This window comes from Elaeis guineensis, chromosome 13 (genome assembly GCF_000442705.2).
Source record: "Elaeis guineensis isolate ETL-2024a chromosome 13, EG11, whole genome shotgun sequence".
NCBI classification, from domain to species: Eukaryota; Viridiplantae; Streptophyta; class Magnoliopsida; order Arecales; family Arecaceae; genus Elaeis; species Elaeis guineensis.
Genome location: NC_026005.2, coordinates 17276167 through 17287844, shown reverse-complemented (window position 1 = coordinate 17287844; position 11678 = coordinate 17276167). Strand labels below are relative to the sequence as shown.

The 11678-nt window shown below is 43.2% G+C and overlaps 1 protein-coding gene across 1 annotated transcript; it reads left to right on the top strand.

Moving 5' to 3' along the window:
* The first annotated feature begins 9831 nt into the window (after positions 1-9831).
* On the top strand, positions 9832-10401 carry LOC140853099 (rust resistance kinase Lr10-like). The gene has a single exon (XM_073247196.1). The coding sequence runs from the start codon at positions 9832-9834 to the stop codon at positions 10399-10401; it is 570 nt and encodes a 189-aa protein (XP_073103297.1).
* Positions 10402-11678: the final 1277 nt, after the last annotated feature.

The following is an 11678-nucleotide window of genomic DNA, read 5'->3' as shown; positions in this document are numbered from 1 at the left end:
CTGGAGAATGAATTCTTTTTCTGCTATAAGTATTTCTTGCTATAACAAAGGTGTAAGTTTTTTTGATGGAACAAAATCAAAGGTGCAAGTTGTGCACGAGAATCCCATCTTTGGAATATTTATAGAGTGATATACCTCAAGATGATGCTAAACTTTTCAGCCAAGCATGCAGCCATTTACTTTGCTTCCATTCTGATGGCAACCAGCGTTCCCTGGGAAGAATCCTGTAGGCTACCTATTTGATGAATTGCTTAATAGAGACAAGAAGATGTTGGATGATAAGGCCAATTATAAAGGATATTTTAAACTTGTTTAGCATTTTTTTTTGATCGCAAGGTATGGCCTACTTACTAGGAAGCCAATCATGTAGCCTTTTTTTTCTTTTTTTCTTTTTTTTTCTTTTTTTTGATAAAAGAGTTTAGATAAAAATAAGATCCAAAAGAAATAAAGAAGCATAGCGAATGGCTTCCCTTACCTTGATGGGAGAATTGAGTGAGAACATTTCTTTATTCAATAATCAGATAGCACAAAGAAGATGCACGGATGTGGATAAATATATGGAATGTATATAGAATTTGTACAAAGAATATGTTGTAGTGTAGAGAGGGCCTCTTTAGTCTCACATTGGTTAGAATCAAGAGAGAGTATGGCTTATATAGATTAGAACCTTCTCTCCCACGAGAGGCGCCTTTTAAGGGGCAAAATCATAAGACTCTAAATGACCAAGGCTAATTGAAGCCTAAGACCTCTTGAAACCTAAAAATGGTCATGAATCAAAGCAGACAATACCTCACGTATGCAGAGATTCGACCCCTTGACCCATGACCGTAATATTGGCACCGTCTGTGGGAATGCCTCCTATCCACACATACTCTCTCTTGACTGGGGGGCTATGTTGTGGTGTAGAGAGGGCCTCTTTAGTTTTGATTACAGCCATGCAGTCGAGGGTGTGAGTGTTGAGGTGTAGAGAGGGCCTCTTTAGTTCTGATTACAGCCATGCAGTCGAGGGCATGAGTGTCAAGCACCGACATGTTGGTGATCTCAGGGGTTTCATGCATGCGTTTCAAAAATTTTTAGTGAAAAAATATTAGATTAAACTATTTAATCTATAAATACATGCATAAGATTTGATCTTAAAACTCCTACAAATATATCTATGATATGAATTTATATGCATAAAAATCTGAATCTAAAATGACAAGCATGTGAACTCAAAAGATAGCATTTAGTAATAGATCTAATCTACCACTTCTAGGATCTGAACCCAATACCTGAGCATGGGTAGTCAAACTCCATGATCAAAAATGTAGATCTAGAAGTCCTCTCTAGTCGCTAGCAGACGCACAAGCATCCGACCTCTACGGATGGTCCACATGAAGCCCTTCGGACCGATCAGCCCTCCGCGGGAGTGCTAGCTCGTGCAGTCGGCTTCTAATGGCAGATCTGACTTGATCTCCTTCTTCGATCACCTCGAATATTTTTGATGTCGAAGATAAATCAAAAGAGGATGCTGGATGGTGAAGAAAAATTAGATAAAAATTCTCTTCTCTTTGATTTTTTTCTCACCTAAAAACTTAGAACAGTTCTAGGTCTCTCACCCAAGAGGAGAACGGCCTCCTCTTTTGTTCATGCCAAGGAGGAAGGAAACCCACCCAATCCTCATGTCTTAAAGAAGTATTTTTGACCCTCTTTCTCTATGGTATCTCACGGTGAAAAGCTCTCTTCTTTTGGTGCACAAAATTGTGGCCTTTTTATGGTTGTCGCACAAACCAGATAAAATAGGATAAAGGCTGGAGTTTATTGCAATTCAAACTCTTTTAAATTTTAATTCGACTCTAACTTTTTCTCACCCTTATCTAACTTAAAGAGGGACTTACCAAAAAAACTTGGGCATGAAAATCAATTAGAAAAATCTCTTTTTCTCGTACACAATGGGCACCTTCAGAAACTGTCGATGTGTAGAAGGATATGGATAAGATTTTAAATTGAAATTAAAATCAATTTGAATTCAAATCAAAATCAATCAATTCCTATCCTTAATGGGTGACAAAAAAAAGGTTACTTTTTGATTTTCTCATATACAAACTGATTTTGTGTGGTGAGAAAAGGCATGAGACATTTGAGGTGGCGCAAGGGATAGAGTCCTATTCATTTGGGACTCTAGGATTTAGCCAATTGAATTTCTTTCAAACCTAATCCAATTAGACCCAAATAAAATATGATGAATATAATATAATTAAGCTCCTATAATCTCAATTAAACTTGATCAAATCAATAAATTAATTGAGCCATAGATCCAATCAAATCAGGATCATTTCTCCCTTACCGATTAGGTCATCTCATAACCTAATCAGAGTTAACCTGATCGAATCCAATTCAATCAAATTTGATCCAGACTTTAATGCTCAATCAAATTAAGTTAATTAGTGATCTAATCACTAATTAATCCTTCATTAATGATAGAGTCTAAGTCTAGTGGAACTCTTCTCTAGAGTCTCCGTCCAGTGGGACTCTTCAGCAGAGTCCCCGTCCAATGGGACTCTTCAGTAGAGTCTCCGTTGACTGAGACTCTTCAGATTAGCCATGTGATCGGAGAAAAACTTCTAATATATGTGATCTCATAGATTCAAACCTAAGTCGGTAGCACAGGAACTAATTTTTGTATCAATCAGAGTAACCATCTAGTAATGGTATCCGATGTCCGGATAGACCGAATGTATGCAAAGCAACACTCAAGAATCTATTTGAATATAGTTATCGTATAATTCATCCTTTTGACCTTTGATGCTAGGATGACTTAGAGTTTAAACTGTCAACTCTTAATGGTATATCCATTATGTATCTCAACCTGATAAATCCTGTGACTTTTCACAAGGATTGCCCTGACCAAGGTCTTACTAAATTGAAACACAAAGCATTCTCTCCAATCTCTTGGAGTGGTCAATTCTATTTTGACTCACGCACCGACTTCACAAGTACTTGACTGTACTCAGAAACCTTTCGATCCTGAATTAAAAATTCAGGTAGTCTGATACCAAAGCACAGTAAGTTGCTTGCAAATCATCATGGTGATCTCAGATCGAAAGGATACTTATATCTATATCCCTTCGGAGTTACTCTTGACAGTAGAGTGCTCTGGAGTTTGTAACATTCAGTGAAATGTACTCTTACATTTCACCTGCATGCCATACTAGCATCTCTATACTCCTTGGTTAAGAGGACAACCAACCTATATGGCATACGACCTATACTTGATATGTCTATCATCTCAGTAATAGCATATCATTTGGTTGCGAACTTATTTAAGGACTAAACGATAAATCTTTCTTTATCACAGAAATTCAATATAAAATATATACAAGCTTATGATAAAAATTATCAAATAAATATTTTATTAATTAATTCATATATAATTACATCAAATAGCACAACCGTCAACAGGCTAACGATTGGCTTTGGGACACCTTTTCTAACACATCAAATAGCACAACCGTCATTCACCCTTGATCCGTCTGGCAATCAATTATGAATCGATGAAGACCTTCAGACTGTCGATGTCAAATTCTTTGATAATTTTCAAGCTGGCTAAGAGTGCTTCATATTCAGTTTGATTATTTGATGCTTTAAAGTTGAACCGAAGGACGTATTCGGTAACCACTCCTTCAAAATTTGTAAGAATGAGATCAAATCCACTATCTTGTGCGTTAGATGCTCCATCAATGTGCAGCACCCAAGTCGACCTTCGATCGGGTTCAAGAGTCGTGGCCTGCTTTATTGTATCATTAGTTTTATCCTTTGATTTATTGTCGGATATTGTACATTCGATGATGAAGTCGGCTAGAACTTATGCCTTCATTGACGATCATAAGTGGTATTGTATGTTGAATTCATCAAGATTTATTGCCCACTTCACCATCCGACCCGATGTATCATGTCGATGCAAGATCGCCTTCAACGACTGATCTGTTAAGACCACAATTGGGTGTGCCTAAAAATATGGACGAAGCCGCTGCGATGATTTAATTAGAGCATAGATCATTTTCTCCGCTCTTGAATATCTCACTTCGGCATTATGAAGCACCTTGCTAGTGTAGTAGATCGATCGTTGGATTCGATTTTCATCTTCTTGAATGAGCACCAAACTGACCGCTTCTATTGAAGTCGCCAAATAGAGATACAGTATTTTCCCTACCTTTGGTTTGGTGAGCAGAGGTGGAGAGGCTAGGTACTTTTTCAAGTCTTCAAAGGACTGTCAGCATTCATTCGATCATGAGAAGTCCTTCGTCTGTCGCAAAGTCTTAAAAAATGACAAACATCTCTCAGCCGATCTAGAAATGAATTGACTGAGTATGGCGATTCTTCCATTAAGTTGCTGTATCTCTTTCTTCGAGCTCGGATGCTTCATATCGATGATAGCTTTTATCTTCGAGATTAATATCGATTCCTCGTTGTGACATAAGAAATTCGAAGAATTTTTTGGAAGTCACCCCGAATGCACATTTAGTTGAATTCAACTTCATTTGATATCGTCGAAGTGTACTGAAGACTTCTTTCAGATCTTAAACATGTTCTAAAGTTTGAGGGCTTTTCATCAGCATACCGTCTCCATATACTTCCATATTTTGTCTAATCTGTGTCTTGAAGATCTTATTGACAAGCTGTTGGTAAGTGGCTCTAGTATTTTTCAAACCGAAAGACATTACTTTGTAGCAGTATATGCTCTTATCGGTTACAAAGGCTATGTGCTCCTCGTCTTCAGGCACCATCCAAATTTGATTATATCTGATAAAGGCATCCATGAAGCTTAAAAGTTGATGGTGTGAAGTCACATCGACCAGTTGGTCAATCTTCGACAGTGGAAAGCTGTCCTTCGAATAAATTTCATTTAAATCTGTGTAGTCGATACAAATTCTCTACTTCTCATTGACTTTCCTCACCATTACTATGTTGATGAGCTAATCGAGATAAGTAGCTTCTCTGATAAAGCCTGCTGTGAGAAGCTTGTCGACCTCTTCATCAATGACCTTCGATCTTTCGAAAGCAAAAGGTCATTTCTTCTGTTTCATCGGTTTGACATTCGGATTGATGTTGAGTCAGTGAGTTATTACATCCAGAGGAATGTCGGACATGTTGGTAGCCAATCAACCAAAAATATCGATGTTTGCTCTTAGTAAATTTATCAGTTGCTGTCGCTTCGGATCAGACAACTGCAATCCAATTTGGACCATCTTCTCAGAATTTTTCTCTTTTAATAGGATGGAAACTAGTTGCTCAACTGGTTCACCCCTCTTCTGATTCTCTCTTTGATCCAATTTATCGACGAGCAGAGAGTCTTTAGGTTTATTATTTTGTGTGGAGACTAAGAAGCAGCATCGGACTAGCTGCTGGTCTCCACGCATTTCTCCGACTCCATTTTTTGTCGAAAATCAGACTAATAAATGATATGTCGAAACCATTGCTCTCAATACATTTAGGCTAGGTCATCCAAGTATGGCATTATAGGCCGAAGAAACCTGAACAACCTGAATGAATAATGCTTTGTAGTAGTTCAGTTTCTGCGATTAAGGAGAGAGAAATTTCTCCTTTCACAGTTACAGCATCCCCAGTGAAACCGACCAAAAGCGTCGAAACTTTTCTAAGTCGATCAGTCGGTAGTTGCATTCGAAAAAAAGTTGAGTAAAAGAAAATGTTAGTCGAACTTCCATTATCTACAAGCATTCTTTTTACATAATAATTTGCTATTATTGTCAAAACAACAGCAACGTCATCATGGAGAGTTTGACTTTCTCGAATATTCTCTTTCGAAAAAGTTATTACATCATTGAGTCGTCGCCCCTTCGCCGACTCTTCTTCAGAAGTTGCCCTCCAGTTCAATCGCCTGGAGATTATGTTGATCGCCCCTGCAATCGGTTGATTATTTATAGCCTCCTTAGTTTGTGACTGAGGTCATCGGTTCGTAGGAGATTGAGTCGATTGATCTCTTCAATACTTTTCGAGATAGTCTCGTCGGATCAGGACATCTATCTTGTCCCTGAGCTACATGCATTGTTCGGTATCGTGACTGTGGTCACAATGGAACCGACAATATCTCTTCTGATTATGGTTCCTCGAGGGTGCTTTCATTGGTGGGGGGTGCCGTAGGTACTCTGCTCCTTTGATTTCTATGAGAATCTACACACGGAGAGCAAAAAGAAGAGTATAGGAGTCATACCTGCTGTAGTTCGGCTTCAGACTCCGTCGTCGAGGTGAAGCTCGCTTATTGGAAGGTGGCTGACTTGATTCGGCTGGAGCTCCATTTTTCTTCTGTTTCTTCTTCTGACCTTTGCCTTCTGTCTAGCATCGATCAGAAGCATCTTTGTCCGTACGAATGTACTTGTATGCGCACTTTAGAAGTTCAGCATAGGTCCGGAAGAGAGTCTTGTCTAAAAAATATATGAATCTAGATCCCCTTAGACCCCTTTTCATGGCTGATATAGCCATGTCTTCTTTGAGGTCCCTGACCTCGAGTGTGGCTGTATTGAAACGGACCACAAAATCTTTCAATGTCTCAGTCTCTCCTTGTTTGATTGAGAAGAGACTGTCGGAGGTTCGTGACGGCCTTCGGCTAGTGCTAAAGTGAGCCACAAAAGAATATTCGAGCTACTCGAAGGAATGGATGCTTCCCGACTGAAGTCCGAACTACTAGGCCCGAGCAGCTTTTCGAAGAGTTGTCGGGAAGCCAATACATAAGAGGACGTCGGTTGCCCCCTGGATCATCATGAGAGCTTTATAGCTCTCCAAATGGTCGATTGGGTCGGTGAAGCCGTCGTATGGCTCTACTTGTGGCATCTTGAACTGAGACAGGATCGGCTCATCCAAGATGTGGTAAGAGAGAGGTTGAGCAGTGTGGAAGTCATAGTTACTGGAGGACTTCCGACCTTCCACCTGGAGTCGGATAAGTCGGCGGTCGATCTTTCAAAACTTGCATTCATAGTCATCCAATCGTTGTTGTTGGGAGACTTTGGGGGTAGAACCTCCCGACGAACTTGAAGGAGAAGCAGAAGGTATCCGCGGTCATTTCTCTTTCCTAATACCATGGAGATGGGAAGGAGAAGGGAAATGCTGCGAGTGATGGGTGGCACGGTGGGAGTGCCATGAGCGTGGTTGTCCATCTCGATGGGAATGTCGAGACAGCCACTTCGGGGAGGAAGAAGGTGATCGCCGCAGAGGACGACAGCTGTGCGTGGATGGCACCGACTGTGCTACCGGTTGCTCCGTCGGTGGCTACTGTTGCTGCTGGGTTTGCTGCTGTTGGAGGCTTCTGACCGCCTCCATCAGAACATTCATCTGTTGCACAAGTACAGCGATTTGAACGTCTGTGGTGACCACGGGATGCGAGGAACTGGGCTCTGCTATCGGAGGTAGGAGAGGAGCATCTTTCCAATGGGAAGAGCATCTTGTCGAATCGGTTGACTGCTGGGCTCTGATTTTTGACATGGTTAACTGCAGATTTCGCTCCCTACCTGGCACGCTAATCTATTGCGGCCAACTCCCTATCGCCTGTCGTCGGTAATGAGCACCTGCAAAATAACATCCACACAGACCAGAGTTGTATTCGACGGAGATCCTTCGATGCTTAAGTCAGAGAGAGAATTGGTGAACAGTAGAATATCAAAATTAGCAGAGCTTTAGCTCAGAAGTATCTTATCGGTACTGTTCACTTACCCTCCTTTTATAGATGATTCTGATGTAATCATTAAGCATGTGGTCCCACTTTTTATGGCACTAAATTATCGGACCATAATTATGGAGTTAGTGGGTCGTTAATTTTTACTAATTATCGTGACACATAGTCGGTAACCGTTCATAATGATTAAAGTATATTGAGCAGATTGGCCGACTATATGTCGGTAGTATTGATATGCCGGTTGAATATCCGAGTGACCATCGGTTAATAGTTCTGATGTACCGACGGTCTTGGGTCGGAGGTTATTCAAGTTGTCTGCTGTTGATCGGTAGTAACCGAGTGTAAGTCAGTTTGCCGGTCATGAGTCGATGTAATTTGTTCAGTCAGCTCATATATAGTCAGAGTTGTATGTTCGATCGGTCAGTCATTGTTGAGTCAGAATCGGAGTCGGAGGTCGGTTGACTTGAGTCGGAGGTCGATTGACTTACCCCAACAGAATGAATAACAAGAATAAAATTATATACCCATATAATATTTAGTGACATGTTATATTTGATCACGTTCCTTCTTTGATAAATTTTTTAATTTCATAAATCTTTAATACTTCAAGTAGAAGATTTCTGGCACATTTTGGACAACAAAATAGTTTGGGATTCAAACTTTTCTGCAGACATCTACTTTTTGTAGTTTGATCCAATGAACATTGCTACCGACAGAATATGTTCTTAAGTGTAAACATGCAGCTATAATTAATAACCATCAGTATCAAAAAAAGGAGAAAGGAGCGCGACGCAAACGATAACTTTTTTTTTAATGATATTACTTTATCAAAAACTGTTATTATCAAAAACAAAATAAAGAGTTATCCGCAAAATCTCAATTCTCAAGCTGCACAAGCCCTATTGTGGGGTGGGCATCGGGGGCATCGAGCCTGAAAGTCCCATACCGGATACAATCAAGAGAGTGTACTGCTTATGTAGTATGGGCTCCTCTTGCCCACGTGAGGCGCCTTTTGCGGGGCAAAACCGTGACTCCGGGTGTAAGCGGTCCCTGTTGCGGGCGCGCGCTTGGGGAGAGCGGACAATACCTCACATGTTTGGTGGAGGGGGAAGGTCCGTACTACTGGGCAGTATATCTCAACATTGGCGCCGTCTGTGGGAACCCGTCCCCTACCTGCAGCAGTACACTCCCTTGCTGGGGGGCTGTTGTGGGGTGGGCATCGGGGGCATCGAGCCCGAAAATCCCATACCGGATACAATTAAGAGAGTGTACTGCTTATGTAGTATGGGCTCCTCTTGCCAACGTGAGGCACTTTTGCGGGGCAAAACCGTGACTCCGGGCGTAAGCGGTCCCTGTTGCGGGCGTGCGCCTGGGGAGAGCGGACAATACCTCACGTGTTTGGTGGAGGGGGAAGGTCCGTACTACTGGGCAGTATATCTCAACAAGCCCCATTACTCTCTCCCTCCTTTCACTCTCTCTCTCTCTCTCTCTCTCTCTCTCTCTCTCTCTCTCTCTCTCTTTCCCCTCTATTACATTTTTGCCTACTGAAGTTTGCGCCTTATCATTTCATCATGTAGAGGGCTCCCGCGAGCATTTGGTTTGGATAAGATGACATGGGTGCAAGTGGCGTGTATTTTGATGTATAATAGAAATTACCTTCTGATTTTGTAAAGATAAATTTGTTTCCAATTGCATCATTTTTTTTTTTTTACGTCCATTATTTCTTCTGATGCCGATCAATAACTTTTGACTCTGAGGAAGATTCCGTAGGAGCATCTTCTGATAGCATTGTTTACCATCTACTTGATGCAAGACCCACTGGTTACGCGCGTTCCAATGGATCGATGACCGAGTCAATCACTTACTAGTCCAATCTTGGTGCGGGTCAATGACGGCATAACAATTTCAATCCCCATAAAGCCGTTGGGGAAAACTCAGAACTGATCAGATCCCTTCTGGAGCTGAAAGTTCACACTTGTGCTCGTTCATGGCGGCGTCCGGACTCCTCGGTACAATCTTTCTTCTGCTCCTGCAAACCAGAAGCAAGATAACACTGGGGCATCAAGAAAAAGATTTTTTCACAGCTTGCCCTCCATCCTACTGCGGAAAAGGAGGCCCCGAGATCAGATACCCTTTTCGGCTAGAATCCAGTCCACCATACTGTGATGCCCGGCCCGGGCCTAGTTCTCTCGTGCTTGGGAGACGACACCCTTCTCTCACTGCCTGAGTCGGGCTCCCATAAGGTAATTGCCATTTACTACCGGTTTGAATCAATAACGATCAAACTTGGAGAGCCGTGGTCTGACTGCCAGGTGCAAAACTTCAGCTCCACCAGCCTCACCACGCCAGTTTACTCGCCTTTCATGTGGGCATCCAGTTTGGTGAACTGTTCAAAAGCATGGAATGACGAGAGCAGGATCTTAAGAGAATGGTATAGACCGATCTCATGCTTGAGCAGTGCCGACCATTTTGTTTATGTGGCTGATATGCTAATGCCTGTGGTCCTGCTACCTTCGGATTGTGTGGTGGTTTCGGCTAATCTTGCGGATGTTAGACATCTAGAAAGGGGAGAGCTGAACCTTGGTTGGTACGTTCCTGAGAACGGCTACACATGCCAAGCCTGCGAAAGCCAAGGAGGATGTTGTTCATTTGATCGGAAAATAAGCCGACCTTCCTGCAGCTTTTGCAGCTTTCCCGAACAGCCTGGTGAGCTTCCATATTCCTTCCTTCTGTAGATGGCTATTTGCTCGCTAGGGAAGCCGGAAGCGGTTTAGCTCACGGTGGCGAGTGCTACCGCGATGCCAGAGCGTGCATCGTTCGCGCACAAGGCCATAACTATTCACACGCGGGTGGCACTCGCCACCGGTGGCGAGCTAAACCTATTCTAGTTGCAGGTATTTTTTGGTTCAGTTTCTGTATACAATGCAATTTGGATTCCGGTATATACCCATGGATATGTTACACCTTCACTTACCATTGAGAATGAGTTAAAAGGGGAGGGGGAATTCATATTTTTTTTTTTAGGTACAAAAAAAAAAAGAAGGATTCACATATGGAAAATTACATTTTGAGGGTGTTGCGGCCAATCCTCCTCGTCGCCTGGTCGCCGGGAACGAGCATCTGCAAGGAAAGTCCACACTGACCGGAGATGCCTCTGGCGGGGACCCTCCGACGGTCAAGTTAGAGAGGAGACTAGGCAACAGTAGAGAGGAACCAGGGGACTCAGCGATTGAGGGAGAGAGGGAGAAAAGCCCCTTTAAGCTGTTGCCTTACCCCGTTTTATAGTAGGAGGCGGTATGGTCCCGCCGTCGATGATGTAGACAACTGGAGAGTTGTCAAATCATCGGGGGTTGCCATGTCGTTGACGGACTGACAGGTCCTCGGAATTAATTCGTGTCCTTGGCAGGACAGCACTCCAGGTTCCTGGCAGGACAATGCCCCTGATGGCTGTACAGCATGTCCTTGGCAGGACTGCAGCCCATACCGGTCGTTCGGCACTTTTGAAAGGGGTTGACCGACTATATGTCTGGACTTGGCTGTCGGGTGGTGACTCGAGAGCGCGGTCGGTGTTTAGAAGGGTCCGTAGAAGTCAGACGTCGGCTGTCCCACCTGACAGGGAGTCGGTGATGCAGGTTCGGCCTTTCGGGTGGTCGGAGGCTCTGTTGGCCTATTTGGCCGACACACTCGGGCCGGGCATCATCGGTGGTTACTGTCGGTGTCGCCCATCGTCGGACGGATGAAGTCGGCCGTCGGTCGGTCCATCTCGAGGATGGATTGGCGTCGAGATCCGTTGGTGAGTCGGTGTCGCCCATCGTCGGACGGGTGAAGTCGGCCGTCGGTCGGTCCATCTCGAGGATGGATTGGCATCGAGATCCATTGGTGAGTCGGTGTCAGTGAGTCGGTGTTAGGGTCAGTTGGTATATCCCAACAGTTGCCCCCCCACTCCTGAGCCTGATGTCATGTCGGCCCGTATTTCCATGCGGGTGGGGTGTCGGGCGAAAGGAGTGGACCT